Below are 21,949 nucleotides of genomic sequence, written 5' to 3' on the forward strand. Positions count from 1 at the left end.
CCTCTTGACCCCCTCCAATGCCAGCACATCCTTCCTTAAATACAGGCCCAAAACTGTTCTCAATATTCCAAACACAATCTGACCAGAGCTTTATACAGTCTCAGCAGCACATCCCTGACCCTCTTGAAATGAATGCAAATATTGCATTTGCCTTCCTAACTGCCAAATGAACCTGCACGTTAACAGAATCCTGAACTAGGACTCTCAAGTCCCTTTGTGTTTCAGATTTCAGAAGCGTTTCTCCAGTTATAAAATAGTTTATGCTTCTATTCTTCCTACCATACTACATAAACTCACACTTTCCTACATTGTATTCCATCATTCTTCAAAGAATTCATCATCTGCACTTCATTGCCAATTCTCCTAGCCCATCCAAATTCTTCTGCAGCCTCCCTGTTTCCTCAACACTACCTGTTGCTCTACTTATCTTTGTGTCATCTGCAAACTTCGCAACAATGCCCTCAGTCCCTTCATCAGGATCGTTAATGTTTAACATTAACAGTTGCGTCCGAACATTGACCTCTGTGGAACGCCACTAGTCAAAGGCTACCACCCTGAAAAGACCCCTCTACCCCTACTCTCTGCCTTCTGCCAAACAGTCAATCCTCTACCCATGCTAATACCTTGGCTCTTGTCTTATTCCACAGCCTCCTGGTGCAGCACCTTGTCAAAACCCTTCTGGAAATCCAAATCGATCATATCCACTGGCTCTGCTTGTCTAACTTGCTTGTTACCTCCTCAAAAAATTCTAAAAAATTTATCAAGCATGAGCTGCACTTGATGAAGTCATGTTGACTCAGCCCTATTTTACCAAGTACTTCAAAGTACTCCACAATCACATCCTTAACAATGGGCTCTACAATCTTACCAATGACCAAGGTCAGGCTTACCAAGCTATAGTTTCCCATCTTCTGCCTTCTTAACTGTTATATTAAACATTTTCCTCTGTCTCAAGTCATCTGGGAGCCATCCCTGACTCCAGTGATCCCTGAAAGATTACCACCAATGCCACCACAATCTCCTTAGACATCTCCTTCAGAACTCCAGGGTGTGGTCCATCTGGTCCAGGTTATTTGTCCACCTTCAGACCTTTCAGCTTCCCCACTTTAGTGTTGTACACTACACTCACATCTGCCCACTTACATTCCTGAAGTTCTGGTCTGTTATTGGTTTTCCACTGTGAAGATTGATGCTAAGTACCTATTCAGTTCCTCTGCCATTTCTTGGTTCCTCATTACCACTTCTCCTGCCTCATTTCCCAGCAGTCCAATGTCCACTCTTGCCTTTATTTATCTGATAAAAGTTCTTGCAATCTTCTTTTATATTACTAGCTAGCTTACCCTTTTGTTTTATCTTCTACCCTCTGATTGCTTTTTTAGTTGTCCCCTGCTGATTTTTGAATGGTTTCCCAATCCTCTGGCTTCCTTTGAATCTTCAGTACATTGTATGCTTTTTACTCTCAGATTGTTCCTTTAAATGCTGGAGTTAAAATTGTAATCTGGCCCTTCATCAAGCCCATCAGTACACAAACAATTTAAAACCAGGAAGTAAAATGGTAATGCATTTGTGTGTTTAAATGTCACTACCAGAAGTGTTGAACTTGATTTCCTCCACATCAGACGTCCCGTTCCACTTTCTCTGTTCCCATAAGTTTCCACACCTGCTGAATATTTCTAGTATTTTTTGTTTTTATTTCAGATTCCAGCATTCACCACAGGGTGGCATGGGGCAGGGATCTAGGTTCCATTCCCATCTTGGGCAACCGTGGGGAATTTGCAAGGGTCCAGACCCGAAACATCAGCTTTCCTGCTCCTCTGATGCTGCCTGGCCTGCTGTGCTCATCCAGCTCCACACCTTGTTATCTCCTGTCTGTGTGGGTTCTATCCAGGTGCTCTGGTTTCCTCCCACAATCCAAAGATGAGCAAGCTAGGTAGATTGGCCATGCTAAATTGCCCACAGTGTCCAGGGACGTGTAGTCTAGGTGGATGAGCCATGGCAAGTGCAGTGTTACAGGGATGGGGTGGGGGTGATGGTTTCAGAGGCATGCTCTTCAGATAGTCAGTGTGAATTCAATGGGTCGAATAGTCTGTTTCTACACTGTAGGGATTCTACGATCATTCACAGAATTTGCTTTTGTCACAAATTTAAAATGGAGTCCTTGCTGGGCTGGAAGGACAGAGGGCAGCAGAGTTTTGGCGGAACTTGATTTTTTTTGTAGAATATCTTCCAATTAACCGAAATACGGTGAGAAGGTTTCTCCGTTTACCGCGTGGACATTGTTAATTACAGCCTAGTTACATTAGCTACTCGGGTTTGCTTTCTATGGGAGTGGCCATTCTCCAGTCCCTTATATTTTCCTCACCCCATGCACAACAAAGATTACTTGCATGAATGCAGTACCTCCCAAGACACTTCACAAAATTACAATCACACGAAAAATCCTTCCTTGCTGCCCTTTAAAACACGTAGATCCTTAACGCCACCTCAGCAGCAAAACTGTCTACCATGTGACCTCGCCTGGTCACCATAGCAACGTGACGGACAGGGGCGGGTCAGTCGGAAGTGACGCACCTGTCGCTGCGGTGACGGTTGCCTTGCTGTTCGGACGGTTTCGCTCGCCTTCCTTTCGTTTTTAGCAGCATCATTATGTCCGGTGGCGGCGGAGAGTTCGGAAATCCTTTGCGCAAGTTTAAGCTCGTCTTCTTAGGCGAACAGAGTGGTGAGTGAGCAGCGTAGGCCTGGAGATCGAGCCGCGGGCTGTCGTCACCAAAAGGCTGGCTTGCGGCAGGAGCATCCGGGCCTTTCAGTCAGGCCCCGAGGCTGCGATCTTAGCTGTGACTGAAAGGCCCTGTTACTCCTAGAATAGTTTGAACCAGGAAGCCGCCTTAATGAGCCCCCGATCTGACCGCACTGGCCTCACCGAAAAAAAATCGTGCCCTCCCCCGTCGCCCTTCGCTCAGCTGGAAACTTAAGCGTAATGAACCTGATTTGAGAAATGTCTGGAGCGCCTATCCTAGTTCTCCCTTGTTTCCTTTTTCTTTCTTCCGTAAATGCTGCTTATTTAAAGCGGCTGGCATCCGTCTGTTCTATCGATTGTTTAGGGCTTTCCTTCGGGGCTTTAGAGAAAAGACCTGCATTGTGTTTTACTTTTCAATGGATGTCAGATTCCACGTCAGTTTTGATTAAGGTGCTGGAGTCATTTCCTATACAAAGATGCATAAACATCGACTGAGTTGGACAGATGTATCTGGTGCATCCATCCTTTTGAGAATTTTTAAAAAAATATTTTGTTGAACTAAGTGTTGCAGAGTTAGGTTCTGGATCTCTCATTTTGGTTTAGGAATTTTTTGTCTTAAAGTCAAGAATGTGCCTTCATGTATAATGAATGTTTGAGCTGCATATTTCTGATAGTGGGGTCTTCTGACAGACTCTCAGGACCAAACACACACACTGTTTCTGTCAGAGATAGCAAGAACTTCAGGTGCTGGAGTCAGAGACAATACAATATGGAGCTGGAGGAACACAGCAGGCCAGGCAGCATTAGAGGAGCAGGAAAGTTGATGCTTTGGGTTGGGACCCTTCTTCAGAAATGGGGAAGGGAGCTCAGAAATAAATAGAGGGAGGAGGGGTGGGGCTGGGGAAAGTAGGTGGGATGGTGATAGATGAGTGGTGGGGATTGGTCATTGGGTGGGTGGGGCAGATAGGTGGGAGAGAAGGTGGACAAACTGCATATGGTGAAGGAGGTGGGGATGAGAGGGAGGGTTGGACATGGAATGGGGAGATTTTAAAGCTAGTGAATTCCATGTTTAGGCTATCGGGCTGTAGGCTTGCAAGATGGAATATGAGGTGTTGCTCCTCCAATTTGTGGGTGGTGTTTTGACACCTGGAGGAGGCCCAGGATGGACATGTCACCCAGGGAGTGGGAGTTAAAATGGTTGGTGACCATAAGGTGGTGTCGTTTGTCGCATACAGAGTGCAGATGCTGTACGAAACGCTCTGAGTCTACGCTTGGTCTCACTGATGTAGAGGTGGCCACAACAGGAGCAGCAGATACAGTTGACCAAGTTGATGGATGTGCAGATGAACCCATGTCTGATATGAAAGGTTTATTTTGGGCCTTGGATGGAGGTGAGGGCGCATGTGTAGCACTTCCTGTGGTTGTGGTGAAGGGTGCTGGGTGTGGTGGGGTTAGTGGGGAATGTGGAGCATACAAGGGAGTCGTGGAGAGAACGGTCCCTATGAAAGACAGATATGGGTGGGGAGGAAAATATCTCTTTAGTTGTGGGGTCAGATTATAGGTGGCGAAGAATGATACATTGGATGTGGAGGTTGGTGGGGTGGTGTGAGGTCAAGCGGGATTCTGTCTTTATTTTTGTCGTGGGCGTAGGGGTTGTGAAGGCAGAAGTGCGGGAAATAAGAGATGCAGATGAAGGCATTTTGGATCACCTGAGGGGGAAGCTACAGTCCTTCAAAATGGGCGACATCTGGGATTGCATTCTTGCCCAGACCAAGCCTTTCACATCAGACAGGGGCTCTGTTTCTGTCAGGCATGCTCAGTTACTTGAGCACTTTGTTTTTGTTTCACATCTCCAGAGTCTGTAGTTCTTTGTTTTATTCATGAACCATACTTATTACCATCATTCTCTTACTTCACAAGAGAAGTCTTTTTGTAGCTTTCACAAATCTCTGCTGCTGTCCTGGATTGGGATTATTAATCTTCCTTTCTAAATCTTTAACTATGAGCTCTTGGTTTTTAGGCATCAAGTATCAATTGATCTGTGATGTTAGTTCATGTTTGTCACAACATTTCAGCAGAAATTCCAGAAAAGACTTCCTGATCTTGAAATTCTGATAATTTGCAGATTAGTTGATTTTGATATGCTTTTGCAGAACTTCAGAAATGCTGCTCTTTTTTAAAAAAGGGCAGATCAGCCAGTTCTAAACTAGCTGATAGGTTAGCTACCATCACGTTGACGGGACTAAAGTTGATTCATGATGTCCAGAAGCAGCCTAATGCCTGATGGTGTTGAGTGGATGCCTTTTGTAGTTTGCTGCATCCTTTTTATTTCAGTGTCCTTTGTATCTGTTCAGAGAGGCAGAAGTCCTTTTCAGTTTTTAAATTCATATTCCCACTCAAAGGGTTTCTTTGAGTAAGCTGTTCCATGCAGTTCTCTGCTGCTGGCGTCATTACGTATGCACTCTGCCGTTATGGCTCTACACTTGAGCTATCTTGCACTGCACTTGCCACTAGTGGAACCCTTCTTGGATTTCTGCCACGTGGTGCCATATTTAAAGCCCAGCTGTGCACTTGATTATGCACTATCAGCCATGAATAACTTTGCAGTCCACAGGAAAATGAAAACACATAGCTTCTGAAGGGACATAGGTGACACTTCATTTGAAATAGAAGCTCACATTTATAATTTGTGTGCTACTTTGCATCTCCTTTCTAATTGACTATCACAGCTACAAGAATGAAGCTACACAGGCTAGCCATGCTTAGCACCATACAGTGTTAGAACATTAAGTGAGTGTGACTCTTTGCCTAGAATAGCATAACGTTTTGTCATTGTTCAAAATGTTGGATCACCCAGATCGTAAAACTTTTTTCTTATGGAACAAAAAGAAGAGTGGGAAAAAAAGAAGCTGTTTGCCTTTTAAGTTTAAAAATTCAGTCAATATGATCAGTTTGCCCAGTTCAGATTGGCTAAAAGCAGGTATCAATTAAGTCCTGTCTGAAACTGCACTACTCTCATGCTGAAATGTTATACTTCCCTTATCAAGGTCATCCTCTTCCTCCCAAGAAGAATGCTGCTGCTCTGCGAACTTTTTAGCACTGATCGCATCCCCTCTTTGCCTGTTCAGATTGTGCAGAATGCAGCAGGCAAGGATCATGCTGTGCACTCTCCACAGTATTGCAGTGCCCCGCCCAAAATGATACAAGCATCAGAATCTCCTCTTCAGGATACCTACTGTCTGCTCCATAGTGACCCTGGTTGAAGAACGGGCAGCATTGTACCTACCCTGTGCCTGTCTGGGGGTTGTCATGGAGTTGTCAGTCATTGCGGTGGATAGCTCACACAGTAGTAACTATTGATATGTAAAGCAGGACAATGGGTGTTCAGGGATGTAGGTGCCATAGCAGCTCCTATGGTACCTGATGTAGACTTTTAAGATGTGGTACTGATCGTCGTTGCAGTGTGCGTTGGCAATGCTCAAAGCAACGTGTATACATAGTATCGTATTGATAGTGCTCTGCACCTGTGGTGAGCCAGCGGATTGGCAAAGCTTAGGCAATACTACTGACCCTGCCATGGGGAAACTAGATGTTGCAATGGGCATTCCTAACACCCTTGATATATTTGTGGGTTGAGGATTGAGATCCCATACAGGTTTCCACTGAAGCCTTGGAAGTAGCCATCTGCCTTTTCTTTTTTAAAAAAAACTACAACTGCTCTTACCTTGGCCACTGGGGTAGGGTGCATATCCAACCTTTCAGGTCACAAGTCTCACTTCAGCAAATGGCACAGTTACATTAATGTGTCCTGGCCCATCCTCCATCTGTGACAGCAATGCACCTTACTCATCTATTGGAAATGACATTGAGGATGTAGACGGAGGATCTCCTGATGGAGACCTTCAACTGTGACTTCATGTTGAGACTGTTTGGCAGCCACTGGAGATTGCTGGTCCTGGGCTTTCTGGCGCAGTTGTTCCTCAATTTCTTTGTGGCCACAGTCTAATGAAACAGCAGTGATGATAACCAATGGTTCCACCCACAGAAGGGCTTATTGTACCAATTAACCTTTGTGGAATATGTAAACAGGCCCTTAGTAATGTGAACAGTCGGCATTCATGTCACAAACAAATAACACCTCAAAGTCCCCACTTGTCCCTAGTTGAACATAGCCTCCAAAAAGGAGGGCCATGGAATGCCTCTACATGAAACTTCTTGACACAGTTAGTCTGAATTTTGATATATGCCACACAAATACGGTAGGATTAAGTGCAGTAGGATTACTGAAACTTTGTCCCCCAAGCCCAGCCCACTCCCCTCAATCAGCCAAGGAAAGCAGCATCGTATATGAGAGCATGTTGGCAATAACTTAGTATACAAGGTTCACTTCACTTCATGACTTTGTGCATCCTGAGAGACCTTTAATTGTCTTTGTGATTATATGGCCTACAGGCATTACATTCAAGGTCTTCTATGATTACGTCTCCTTCATGAAGATGATAAAGGCCAGTTTGTAATGACCAGTGACATGGTTGAGATTGCTTGTGCCTTTGATTGTTATCCCACACAGTTGGTCATTGCGTGTGTTTTACATGCAGATTCTATGCAGAAGTCTTTTAGGGGCCCTCTGAGAATGGTAGTGTCCCTACACCTGAACTGAGGCCTGGGTTTAAGATGTGCCTGCTCCAGAGAGGTGTGTGATTTTTAAAAAATTCATTAAGAAAACATATTTTCTAATGTCTTTAGTCTGGACTGTGCCAGTGCCTGATATTGTCCTTGCTTCTTGAAAGACCTCAAGTCACTCAAGTGGAGCTTGTCTCTTCTGTGGCAGTCGCCTTTGATTAGACTGAACTACTTTCTCACACTTTGATACATGACATTTGGTTGCAGTACATTGTTTGCTTTGTAAGCTGCTGGCACATGCTGTAAGTGTGACATTGATTTAGCGCAGTACCGTATAGTGACATGTCCAAGGCATTACAATATTGCTGTTGCTTAAATGCATTGGAGATGTGCCATGACATGGTGTGGCTAGTGCATTCCCAATGCCAACGTCCATGGAGAGGATGCACTATGGGGTGGTGCAGGAGTTGCCCATGGAGTGTGCCCTGAGATGTTGCACTGTTGGCCAAAATGGAGGGCCACCCTTCTGCTTCACCCTAAGAGGTGTAAGCGGCGAGATGGAACGACCTGTTTGAAATTCTTCCATTAGAGGAAGCATCCTCTCCACAGCCACCATGGCAAGACCCTTCAAGACCTTGATTCAATTCAGTTGCCACTTTCTGTTCTAAACCAGATACAAGCCTAGTCTGACCAGCCTTTCTTTATTGGATAACCCACCCATTTCAGGTATTACTCTGTAGATGTTTGAATTTCAATGCACTGGAAGGAGTTCATAAACAGTGACCAATACAGTACAGTGTTCTCTGGACCTGGTCTTGCCAGTGCCCCATATAACAGGCATAACTTCCCTAGTTCTCTATTCAGTTCTCCTTGCAATAAATGATATTAGATTAGCTTTCTCATTACTTGCTGTGTCCGTGTACAGGCCTTTTGTGATTAGTACACAAGGGCACTGAGATCTCTCTACATTTCAAAGCTTTGCAGTCTCTCTTGATGTTATGCTTATTTTCTAATCAAAACTGCCAATTGCAAATTTTCCCACATTATTTTCCATTTGCCAGATTTTTGCCCACTCGCTTACCTATCTGTAATTTTTTTATAGCCTCTTTATGTCCTCTTCACAACTTGCTTTCTTGCCTATCTTTGTGTGATCAGCAAATTTGGTAGCTATCTTGTCATCTAAGTCATTTATGCAAATTGTAAACAGTTAAGATCTTCACACTGATCATTCATCCTCACACCACATCTTGCCAAGCTGGAAAAGATCCTGTCAGCCTGTTTCCTGTTAGCCTGCCAATCTTCTATATTTGCCAGTATGCTATCTCCTACCTCATGATCTTTGGTACTCTTCAATAACTTTTTTGATATGGCGCTTTTTATCAAATGTCGTCTTGTGATCCAAGTACAGTGCATTCACTAGTTCACCTTTATCCATGGCCCATCTTTACTCCTCGCGGTGTTAAATGTGATTTTCCTTTCAGTCAACCAAGTTGATTTGCTTGATTAATGGGAAGGATGTTATTAAACCGTAAATGGTGCAAAAAAGGTTCACAAGGATGTTACCGCGATGGAAGGCTTGAGTTGTAAGGAGAGGCTGGAAAGGCTGGGACTTTTTCCCTAGAAGCATGGGATGTTGAGGGGTGGCCTTTATAGAGGCTTATAAAATCATAAGGGGCATAGATAAAGTGAATAGTCAAGGTCTTTTTACCAGCGTAGAGGGCATAGATTTAAGGTGAGAAGGGAAAGATTTAAAAGGATCTGAGGGACAACTAGCAGGCGGCACGGTGGCTCAGTGGTTAGCACTGCTGCTTCACAGCGCCGGGGACCTGGGTTCAATTCCACCCTTGGGCCACTGCCTGTGTGGAGTTTGCACATTCTCCGTGTCTGCGGGGGTTTCCTCTGGGTGATCCAGTTTCCTCCCACAATCCAAAGATGTGCAGGTTAGGTGGATTGGCAATTTAGCATGGCCATAGTGTGCAGAGATGTTTAGGTTAAGTGGGTTAAACTTGGGAAATGCAGGGGTAGGGGGTTGGGTCTGGATGGGATGCTCTTCAGAGTGGCTGTGTGGACTTGTTGGGCCAAATGGCCTGTCTCTACACAGCAGGTATTCTATGATTCTAAGTAGTAGAGATGGGCACAATTACACCAGTTAAAAGACATTTGCACAAGTACACAAATAGTAAAGGTTTGGAGGGATATGGGCCAAAACCGGCAGATAGGATTAGTTGAATTTAGGAAACTGGTTGGCACAGAAGAGTTGGGCTGAAGGATCTTTTTCTATGCTGTATGACTCTAACTTTTCTAACTTGCCTTTAATTGGTCAATGCATTGAGTATAGGAGTTAGGACATCACATTGTGGCTGTACAGAACGTTGGTTAGTCCACTTTTGGAATACTGTGTTCTCAATTCTGGTCTGCGTGCTATAGGAACGACGTTGTGAAACTTCAAAGGGTTCCGAAAAGATTTACAAGGATGTTGCCAGGGTTGGAGAATGCATGCTATAGGGAGAGGCTGAACAGACTGGAGTGTCGGAGGCTGAGGGGTGAGCTTTATAGAAGTTCATAAAATAGGGGCATGGATAGGGTGAATAGCCAAGGTCTCTTTCCAGGGTGGGGGTGTCCAAAACAAGAGGCCGTAGGTTTAAGGTTAGAGGAGACAGATTTAAATGGGACTGAAGGGTCAACAATTTCACGCAGATGATAGTGCATGTATGGAATGAGTTGCCAGAGGAAGTGGTGGAGGCTGATACAGTGACAATGTTTAAAAGGCATGCGAATGGATTTATGAATAGGAAGGATTAAGAAGGATATGGGACTAATGTTGGCAAATGGGACTAGATTAATTTAGGATATCTGGTGGGCATGGATGAATTGGACTGATGGGTCTATTTCCATGCTGCACAGTTCTGACTCTAAGTGCCATGCTATGTCTTTTTTTAATAGTTTTTAACAGTTTTCTCTATCATATTGAGTTAACTGGCTTATAGTTTCTTGCGTTCTATTTTGTTTTGTTTGAATAGTTTTTTTTCCACTTTCTATCAAATGGAATCTTCCCCTAATCAAGGAATTTTGTAAAATTTAAAGCCTATGCATCAACTATTTTACTAGCCAATTCTTTTCAGATCCAGGGTGAGTATCAGGACCCAGGACTTTCCAACCTGCAGCTCCAATAATTTACTCAGTACCACTTCTCTCGTGATTATAATTTGTGCTCCTTCCTGACTTCTAGCTGCTTTTGGCATGTTACTCAGTCTCTACAGTAAAGACTGATGCAAAATGACTGTACAATTAAAATGCTGTATCAGCTTATTTTCCGCTATTAGATTCCCCAGACTCCCTTTCAATAGGATAAATGCTAACTTTGTTAACTCTTATTGATAGTCTCTTACTGTCTTTTATTTCTGGCAAGCTTTCTCTCATACTACAGTAAATTTGCCTCTTCAGTCATTCTTTCCTTTTTTTTTTGATTTTCTGTCCAATCCTCTGACTTGCTGCTTGTCTTTGCCCAATTGCATGCGTTTTATTATCTTAAACTTTTCTAGTTAACCACAGTGGTGGCTCCAGCCTTGAAATTCTTACTTGTTGAAATATATCACTACTGCGTAAATCTGAAATATCCCCTTAAATGTCTGCCCTTGCTTTTCTATTGACCTATCCATGAGCCTAAATTGCAAATTCACTTTAACCAGCTCTGCTTTCATATCCTCACTATTGTCCTTTGCAAAACTTTTGAAAAAGTCTAGATCCATTCCTCTCCCTCAATTGAATGGAAAATACATGCATATAATCATTGCTGTTATATTATGTTATCATTAATTAATCCTATGTCATTGCACAATACCAGGCATCAGATTGTCTGGCTCCAGAACATATTTAGGATTTTCTCTGACCAGGACTGCGGAGGTATCTCGTAAATAGATCATTTCCTCTTTTTCATTGCAAATCTCCATCTAATTCTTTAGAATTTTTAACCCTGCAGGCAAGTTGTGTGGATCTTCACATTCAACTTTCTCCAGCCAGCTCCCCAATATTGTCTTCGTCTCTTTGTAACTTCAGTTTTTTTTCTAAATTCCGTATGCAGTGGTGTTTGAATGGCCCAGACTCTAATGGTCCTGTTTTTGTGCCAAATATATAATATGTATCATACTACATTGTCTGATCCCTTAGTTAAATATTGCAATTGACGTGCACCAGTACTGCATTGTATCTGCTCTGAAGAATTAAAACTGCAACAGACTGCAGAAAGAAATTAGATTGATTTTTAGTGTGTTCCTGGAAAAAAAAACTAGCTTTTATTTTGTGTATTTAGTATTTTAACCAAGTACTTTTTTGATGCCTTCATAAATAAATCTATTGAGAGTTTTTTTTTGAGATAAGGCTTTCTCATCTGCACGGTCATCAATTGTGCAATGGTTGCAATACTGTGTGTTTGTCTGGTCTTCTCTCAAGCTTTTTCTGTGTTGTTCATGTGTCTGAAAAATTTAATATTTCTTGAACGCTATAAAAATAGTATATTAAAGGTACAGGATCCTATAAACTTTTTAAATAGCTTCATCAAAATACTGTATTCAGGACTTGTGTATCTGAATTCCTCCATGTGTGCTCTTTTTATGGTTAATATGTATCTTCTCTGTTTTATTCCTTCATCCCTAAATGTATAACCACTTTTTTTTTCTGCACTAAATTTTATTTGACATTCATTAGCCACCTTGAATGAAATCTTTCCACTCCTTTTGGCAGTTAACCAGTTAGTTTACTTTTTTAAGGTGCCTTGAAATTTAGTTTTCTCCCTGTATTCAAGCCCTTACTAGTTGTTTTTAATTTATGGATTCACAGAATGGTTCCAGGCTAATTGGCCTTTGAAGTCTTGGAGAACAGGTCTTGCTGGATATGGTAACATATTTTGATAGTTTATGTGGCCCTTTAATATATGCTGAGATTAAATTCTGATCTACTATTCAGTTCTTCTAGTGTGGTCGGTGGTTATTGGTGCCTATTGCTAATTTATGTTCATTGGTTATTGACTTAAATGGAATATTTTGATTGTCTGTGGACATTTTCTAAGTAATTGAGCAGCACCGTCAATATTGTCATACTAATTTAGTAGATTATCAAGTTATTTGGAAAGTAATTCTTAATTTTAATCTTGTGTATTTATTGTAAAATAATTGTATATTACTCTTTCTGCCATGGCTACTACTTAACCTGAGTGATAAAGTCCAAGCGCTTCCCTAAAATCACCGAGTCTATAATTGATCTTTTTTCCCATTGTTCAAGTAGTCAATGTATGAAATCCTCCTTTCATTTTCAATTTTACTGAAATGTGTAAAGAGTGGGCATGCAGAGAGAGATTCTTCATGAATGCACCTCCCTTTTCAGTAATTTGACCCCCATTCCAGATTTTTCCAAATGCCATGACGGAAGCAGCTTCTTTGGCTGATTATTTGGTAACAAGCTGCACACCACTGTACTCTCATGAGTTTCATTGAGGCTCAGATGTCTCTAATTATATAAAGGAGCAATATATATCAATCTTGAAGATTTTTAATCATTTTCCAAAACAAAACACGTAGGTTGGTGTTTTTTTTTAAATTTTTTTTACTTCTATCACTGCATGAAAATGCCTGTACTGAACTGTTCCTTCAGTCCACATGGAAAATGTAGAATAGTGTATCTCATTTTTGAGGATGCCAATTGATTCTGAATACTGTATAAACCCAGGCTGAAAGTCATTGGAATCATCTTTCATCTTGGGGCCTCAGTTTGAATTCAGCTTAGGCTAGCTGCTGTCTTGGACAAGGGGTAAGGTTACGTTACACGGAAAAGGCATACTAAAAGAATTGTGTTTCTAATAGAATGGGGGAAGCATTGCACTGAGACCTGGTAATTGCTGTACGCTTGTAACTATTTTGCAGCCTTAAAATTTTAAGGTTCACACTTTGACCAGACAAAGGGTAAAAGTAAACATTACTTCAAAAAGACCAATCGGTATTTGGTTTTACATCAAACATTAATTTAATTAGTAACTTCCTTACAGGTCTTTGTTGAGCATTGTTCATAGTAGTGAATACTAATGCAATATAATGTCTAGTGTGCCTAATCTGGTATAATGCCCTGTCCAGTCACACACTGCTAGGTAGTGTTGGATCACTTGCTGTTTGTAGTGTACATTAATGATCTAGACATTACTGTAGGAGGTTTGATCAGTAAGTTTGCAAACAACATGAATTTGTGTAAGTAGTGAGGAGGATGGCTTAAAGTACAGGACGATATAAGCAAGCTGATCAGATGAGTAGAACATTGGCAAATTGAATTTTAATGTGTGATAGATTTTGGCAGGACTAACAAGGTGAGGGACGAATTGTAGGACCCTGGGAAGTAGACGATCTATGCGTATGTCTGCAGATCCTTGAAGGAAGCAGGACAAGTGGTTAAGGATAATTGAAAGCCTAGGAGGAACAAGAAGAAATTTTTTTCCTTAGCACAGGGATCATTAACAAGAAGTCATGACCTTAAAGTAAAGGGCAGAAGATGTAGAGGGGATTTAAGGAAGAATTTGTTTTGCCCTGAGACTGGTGGATACCTGCTTGAAAGAGCAGTAGAGGCAGGAACTGTCAACATTTATGAAGCAGTTAGGTGAAATGCCATTCCATGCAATCTGAGACAAGTGCTTTTATGCATCCATACCGTAAGAAAAAAGTTTTTGCTTTGCAACTGAGATTATTTACAATCTTCTCCATTTAGTTTCTGGGCAGATCTGTTAGCTTTTTCCTTTTTAATGTGTGATCTTTGTTCCTTCTGTGAATTATCTACCTTTTTTAAGCTATAAAAGTATGTTTACTAATTTGAGATGTTCTTTCTATTGCAGTTGGAAAAACATCACTGATAACAAGGTTCATGTATGACAGTTTTGACAACACTTACCAGGTGAGTGACACATTAGACCAGTAGCTCTCAAAAATAAGAAGGTCTGAGCTTTGTGCTCCTCTCATGTGCTTCATGTAGTAATGAGACATCAGGTCTTGTCAATGAACAACAGGCTTTATTAAAACTAACACTATACACAGGTTAATAAGAGAGAACATCTCCCTTGTAGCCTAACAGACCCCAGCTTCAGTTCCATGTGATCTGATTTCACTACGACATAATTCCTTTTGCACATGCTTATACATGTAGTTCGGATATATCATAAAAACACTACTAGGGCAGGTGGAACTTGAACCTGTACCACCATAAGATCTTTATGCTTGTTATACCTGAACACGATACATCCTATTGGTCTATGCTGAATTTCTGTTTTAACTTGCACAGACTAAGGAAGGGGAATGGAGAAATATCAAAATCTTTTACGAATAGACTGGAGATTGTTACTATGCATGTTGTTTTTACCACTTTTTTTCTAGGATGTGGCTGTCACTGACAGGGTCATAATTCATTGCCAATCTCTAATTGCCCTTGAACTGAGTAATTTGCTGAATGTTTTCAGAGGGTAATTAACAGACAACCACATGATGTGAATCTGAAGTCGTATGTACACGCCAGACCAAGAATAGTAGATTCCTTTTCCCAAAGGACATTAGTTAGGTTTTTGTAAAAACCTATCATGATATCATGATTTCATGGTCACGGTTTCTCAGGTGAGCTTTCATTTCCCGATTTTATTAATTTGAATTTCAATTTCAAATAAAACTGAAACCAAAACACTAAAGGAGGTTTGAGACAAGTGAGCAAAATCTCCATCAAAGAGGTTTTAAAGATAAAGAGAAAGGAATTAAGTAATTTCAGAAGGAAATTTGAGTTTGGACTGAGCATGGTATCGTAGTTCCTGAGGGTGAAATTAAGAAAATCAGCAAACCCACAGGCCAAAATCGGGGAATGCACATATCTTGGAATGATTTGGAGATAGGTTTGTTTGCTCCTATTTCTTGATGAAGCTATGATTTTTGATTGGCCATGAGAATTTTCCACGATATAGGTGAGACCAGAGGAGGTTTTTAAGGTACTAAGCAACAAACTCACTGATTTACCAATGTTTGAATGATTCCACAGCTCTAATGGCTTTTGATTGCATGATCTCTCTTGGGTATAGGTGCCATTGGCTATTGGGTTTTTAAGTCTTTAAATGAAATTTGCTATTGAAATTAAAATCAGCTGTTTTAAGTATCTATGTTCTTGATCAGTCCTGGACTGTAATCACTTAAGTGTTTTTGATTCCGAAGGCATGTTCTTTAATCTAGGAGCCTTTCGACTTATTTTGCCTTATGAAAGCTCATTATGTTTACTGAGCTCTTTTTTAACACACTATTTCTGGAGCCTGTTGACTATGTAATCATACATTCATGATGGAACTTTCCACAACTGAAAGGGAGTGAGCTCGTTGGCCTAATCCTCCTAAAGTCTCCTGAGCTTTGAAATGTATTACATTGAGTCATAGTCTTCTCTGTTTCCAAGTAAGTATTGATTAGTAATACAGTTTCACAGTCAGTCCCTGCTTGAGTGAACTAATGCTCGGTAAAGTTGGCAACTTGGCACAGATGGTTTATTGGAAGCTACCAACAATCGCTCACCTCCAGAGTCAGATACTGCCAAACATTTAACTGGAAATTTGGGGAGAACTGCTATCAGCCAGTAAACTATGATTCAGCTGTTTCTCTTTTTCAGCATTACTCAAATCCTGTACTACCAAGTTACCATATTTTGTAAAGAAATAACCATTTGGTCTCTCAAATCAATCCATATATAATTCCATTATGCAACTTCTACACCCTTATCATAAAACTCTTAAGGGGACTAAATTTTGTCAACATACAAAGATCAGAATTCCTGATTTAACCCATGTCCATTTATTGTGATATTGGTAGCAGATTAACTACATGCAGACTTATCACTTCAATGCTTTCAGTGTCCTGCCAGAACTATGTTGTTGATTAGCTGGGTCTATCAACAAGAGGCTAATTTTGAGTGATTCACATCACTTAAAGCTAACTTATACTGAGGTGCATTCCGTCTAGAGCATGTGTTGGCAGTCATGCAGGATCTGACTGTCACCTCAAACATTGAAGAATGGCACAATGTTTGCAACAGTCTCCAAGGTATTTGGACTCCACCCAGAATGTTTTTGTGAAGGAGATTGAATTCTGAACAGATCTTCTTTCCATGTGGAGGTCAATGCCTGGATTTGGATGCAGTGCTGAAAGTTGTTCAGTCATCTCATGAGTGGTTCAGGTCAGTGAATTCAACTCCTTCAGCTGTAGTGTTCCCATCAATTATACCACTAGCTTTAAGCACTGCTAAATTTATGCTTCTATCACTTTCCTAAAAGAATATCTGTTTACCTAGCTCATATCTGGCATTCAGATCCTGCACTGCACCTTCACATATTTTAATACTGCTGCAAGTCTTGCACCTACATCTTGAAGCTTGCACATGCTACCAGCTACTCAGCCGTGGCAGCAACATCAGCCAATCAGATTGCACAGCAAACTGGAATGCTCCCGATGTTGCAGACAAAGACTCCTCACCAGATGAATCCAAGCAGGCTTGAATGTTGCAACTCCCCATAGGAAGACAATGCTGTCATGGCTTGTAGCAGGAATTAAATCCTCATACCCAATCCTTCTCTGTATCTCACCTCTCCTTCACTCCATGATCTTGTCTGATGTTCAGTAAGTTATTCGTTGTCCACTCTGCAATCTACACTTGCACCCCTTCTCCTCCTTTCAGATACTAGAAGTGCAAGCCAGCTAGTGGAGGACATGAGGAAACTGTGATGAAGATGCATCAGAATTTAGTTGTAGTCTCTGAGACAACAGCTCAGATATTGGCACTGTTTAGTATAGAGGTGACATCTGCATGTCAGGGAAACACTAGGCTCAAGTGGCCTTAAACTGATGCAGGGATAGCACAGCTGCTGGTTAACTGAGGGAGACTTCACAAATGAGCCCTGCTGCCGGGGTCGTAGATGAGCACTTTGGTGATGTTTACCATAGAATACTAATGGGTGTATGCAAAGAATTGCTTGGTGCATTGGGAAGTAGATGGGGGGAGAAACCTGCAGTCGATGTCAAGGTGCATGGAGGGGCTGCACCAAATGGGCTAAGGGTTTTGTGTAGTGCGTAGTGGAAACTCTGTGGTCGCTGTGACTGGATTAGTGTTCAGTAGGGTTTGTAGGGTCTTTCAGCAATCCAGCAACTTCTAATTGAACAGATTATCAGGATTGCTGAGGCATTGCCACCCATTTAGTCTACAGCTGGGCTTCTAAACACACAACTGGTCAATGTTAACCTATAAAGTCATCTGCCATTTGCACTGAAAGCCATCAACCATGCTACAGTGCAATGTGTATGTGTACTAGTGCAGGAAATAAATGCTCAAGAGAAATGGGTATACCTTTTGTTTGAAAGGTGGTATTGAAACTTGATTCAGAATTTTTTTTTTAGTCAGCATTTATTTTTGCATTGTGGCAAAGTAATGCTGTAATGTTTAATCACGGGAAAGGTAAGATTTGGGAATGTTGGTGAGCAGAGAATTGGGGTTGCAGTTACTAGTATCATACTTGGATGAAAGCAGCAGTCTAGGTTACTTCCTCCCTCCCCCCGCCCCATAGTGGCTGGCAAAGACAGCCTTCTTTATAATATTTACATTGTCCTGCATTTAATGATGAGAGCAGCAGAAGCATCACTTAAAGTCTTCAATGATCTGCTTGTGTAGCAGCGTAGCATTTGACACACATGCATGGGTTGGGCATTGGAGTTACTGTCTCCCACCAACCACCCTTTAGTTTGTGGGTTAAATACAATAGCTGGTAAAACAGATTACTGGGAATGAGCAAAGCATTAGACTGCATGATTCTTTTGTCTCTTGTCTCACACCACTAATTGGTTACGGAAAAGGTAAGGCAAACTTGATAATTCATCCATAGCTATGTATGGCCAGTCACAGGCATTGACACTGTTGGGAAACGTGCATTCCTAACAAAGGCACAAGTTCACAAGGCAAGATGAAGTGAAATGCAATTAGCTATCATTGCATGGAGAGCTTCTTTGACCTCCAGTTTCCTTCCACTCTTGTGTAAGATGTTGCAAATATCTCCTCTGAAACTCTAGAAAGAACTAACTACATAAAGCATCATTGCCACAGTCATCATCTCAGCCATTTTTTGAATGTAACCCTGGCCCTGCTCTGAGGTTTTAGTTGTGGCTGCAACAGGTAGCAAGTTCTGTTGACGCTGTCCTTACTGAAATGCAGGTATTTTGTGCAGTATTCTTTGCTGAGACTTGCAATGGCAGTTGCTCCATGAATACCTTGGGCAGTTGGAGTTGTCTCCTGAGAACCCTTCTCTTTTTATTCTAGCTGCCTGTCTTGCTCTGCTGTCCCTCTATTCATCTGAACATTGCTGTAATCCAAGGGAAATGCCTGCTATTGTACAGCTCTTAAATAATTAGTTTGTGCAGAAATCTAGAAGTCAAGACTAACTTCTCAGCACGTGTTGTGGCTCTCCCTGTAAAGTTTGACAACTAAATATTGTATAATCAAAGTGACGTCCCGAAGAATTCAACTAGCAGCTGACTTGTAACTAATCAAAATTAGCTGATTATCCTTTTAATTAGCTTTTGTGGGGAGTCGTTCTGCTGTGATTTCTTCTATACATTCAGTTGTCTGATGTTATAAGAGGTCATAAGCTGGATAACTGAGATTCAAAATGGCACTGCTGACATCAAATCAGTATTATACAGCTTGCAATATTTTGATCTGTCTGTTTTGCATACCTCCAACTTCCATTTCCTGTAACTACCAATACCGAAAACAACTTGCCCAAAGGAGATCATTTCCACCACAAAAAAATGGTTTTGGAGGTCTGAGCTTACTCAATGCCCAAAGAACCGGTACAAGCAATCCCATTTTTTTTTTTTTTTATCGCCTCTAGTTTGTTTTCTAACAGGAAGAGAGTCGAATATCATGTTTCTTTACTTTCAAGCTGACTTTTCAATACATGGCTGTCCACTTCCCTTTTCAAATGTGCCAGGACACTAAATGAAGTATCTTTGGAAATTTTCCCATGACGAAAAGTTTTCTGAATCTAACTTTTCGATTTATTATTGTCACATGAACCTATGTACATTAGAAGTTTTGTTTTGCATATAGTATAGGCAGATCATAACAAAGATCATAAAGCGAGGAATACAACTGCAAAGAAGGTGCACAAAAAGCAAGATCAGCGTTTTAGATTGGGAATTTGAGAGGTCCATTCAAAACCTAAAGTGGGAACTCAGATTTAGTGGTAGTGGGCAGAGCAGGGACCGAGGTCTCAACTGTATTTGAGCCCTACATTTTGCACTTGTGATAGTTTGTCCTGTGATAAGTGTATGTCTTTCTGCTTCCTCCTAATATGGTGTTTTGTTCCCAGGCAACAATTGGAATTGATTTCCTGTCAAAAACAATGTATTTGGAAGATCGGACGGTGAGTATGATCATATTTACAAATAAGAATTTTTGTGTCTTAAACTAGCGCTATCATTTTGTGAACCCATTTGTTTCAGGTTGGTGAAAAGGCATTGAATAATGTGCAGGGGGTGCTGATTGGAAGATTTTGGATTTATGAATAGTCAGCAGAATGGAAATAAAACTAAAACTTGTGTAATCTTTCATGCCGCAGAATATAGCAGCTGCTTCAATCCTGAATCTACAAGGTTGAAACACATTTTGCTTTATGTCCTCTATAGTATGCTGAATTATGCCAGAAGCTGTTTATTTTTCTAAAGATGAATAATAAAATTGAAACAATTTACTGGCTGTGAGCTGGTGTTCGGTGCTAGTGAGTATTTCTTAATTAATTTTGATTTGGTTGTTGAGACATACTGCATGGATTGGATTAAGTCTGCAAAATAATTATGCAGTATGAGAACTGGATTCCTATACTGAAGAGAAGTGATGTTTTCACTACTTGTGTTACAGTTTCTAGTTATCAGAGCAGTTGAACCTTTGCAATTACTGGGCTGTAAATTTTGCAGATTGCCCATGTGTCTCAAAACCATGACATCTGTCTTAGTTTTCTTTCTCCTGAAGATGTTATCCCATACTGGTATATGATTTCATTAACACAAGTTCCTTTTGAGTATCTTGTTCAATTAGGCATGTTTCATTTTGGAGCCTAAATGGTGAGTAGGCTATTCACGTAAAGTGAAATCTTGAGTTTGATGTTCTCACTTAATTTTGAGACATATATCCCTATGCAGGAAATTAAGTAATGGGAATGTGAGCTGCAGTTTATTTGGCATGTTTTCTCCTCACTCCGTCTTGACCACTGCTCACCAGCTACTGATCCTAATCTTGTAACATCTGCTATAATCCTGGTTAAAATGAGTTAATTCAGAATAGATTAATCAATTGCCATATCATATTTATGCATCTTATCAAATAAATCACGTATCCAAAAATTCATTCTACTTCTCAATGTTAGTAGCAGGTAACTGTTTGTGAAATGTACTGTTCAGATGTTCTGAAAATGCTCCAGCCTTGTTACTGTTCCCCATAATCCCATTTATTATGTGCAGTTAGAGAAAGCAGACATGCATGTTGGTAAGGGGTATTAAAATAATCAGGAACTTTGCATTCACAACAAAATCAGGAGTAAATATCAGCCAGTGAGACTAAAGTTGGTTGCTGATAAAACAATTGAATTTGTCAACCAGGTCCATTCACTTCCATCACTCGGGCCTTATTGATTTAATCTGGACACTATTTCAATTAATGGCTCAGATTGTAGGAGACTAAGGGAATCCCTTTAGTTCACTTGAAATTGTCTGGCTAAGTGACAGTTGATTTTGAGCAGATTGCATCAATGGATAGAGCATGAAGTATTGTTAAGTATCACCGTTAAAGTTCCATTGTTTAGAGCTTACCTTCTTGCACTTCTTTTCACTTTTTTTTTCTTGTAAATAGAAAACAAGCTCCCAGCAAACATCCCTGGGGAACACTGTCTGTAACTCTAAAGTTATACAGTTATATCTGCTGTCTTTTTGTCCCCTTTTGTTTCATTCATGCTGCTACCGATGCTTTACTATCTTAAACTTTGAGCAGTTCTCCTAAGACCTTGCTTAATGCCTCCTAAAAGTCTCTCAAGACACAAACAGCATCCCAAGAAAAATAGAAAACCAGGGAGCAAAAGGTCAGAGGAATTTAAACCAATCACTATAACTAGAAGAACAAGCACTATGAAAACCAATGGGTTAGAGACTGATAATTCCCCTGGACCTGATGGTCTGTATGTCACATTTTAAATGGAAGTGGCTGCAAAGACAGTGGATGTGTTGGTTGTAATTTTCCAAAATTCCTTAAATTCTGGAAAGGTTGCAGCAAGTTGGAAAGCTGCAAATGTGACATCACCTTTCAAGGAAATGGGAAACTTTAGAGCCTGTGTGTCAAACGCCTGCCATTGGGGAAAAATGTTAGATTCCATTATTAAGAAGATAGTAAGAATTTTAGAAAATCATAACACAATTAGATGGAATTAGCATTATTTTGTGAAAGAAAATGTGACAAATTTATCAGAATTTATAGAGGATGTAACAAGCATGGTGAGTAGAAGGA

At 40.8% G+C, this 21,949-nt stretch overlaps 1 protein-coding gene across 1 annotated transcript in view; it reads left to right on the forward strand.

Annotated features, from left to right (window-relative positions):
- The first annotated feature begins 2,473 nt into the window (after positions 1–2,473).
- The window catches only part of LOC109915400, a 58,037-nt gene continuing 38,561 nt past the window's right edge, over positions 2,474–21,949 (forward strand). Inside the window, exons 1-4 of the mRNA XM_048605309.1 lie at positions 2,474–2,719; positions 14,229–14,287; positions 19,767–19,820; positions 19,900–19,964. Of these exons, the coding sequence (XP_048461266.1) occupies positions 2,647–2,719; positions 14,229–14,287; positions 19,767–19,820; positions 19,900–19,964 (251 nt within the window). The 5' untranslated portion in view covers positions 2,474–2,646. The remainder of the gene's footprint in view (positions 2,720–14,228; positions 14,288–19,766; positions 19,821–19,899; positions 19,965–21,949) is intronic.

The sequence above is a fragment of the Rhincodon typus genome, chromosome 14 (assembly GCF_021869965.1).
Source record: "Rhincodon typus isolate 14 chromosome 14, sRhiTyp1.1, whole genome shotgun sequence".
Lineage (NCBI taxonomy): Eukaryota > Metazoa > Chordata > Chondrichthyes > Orectolobiformes > Rhincodontidae > Rhincodon > Rhincodon typus.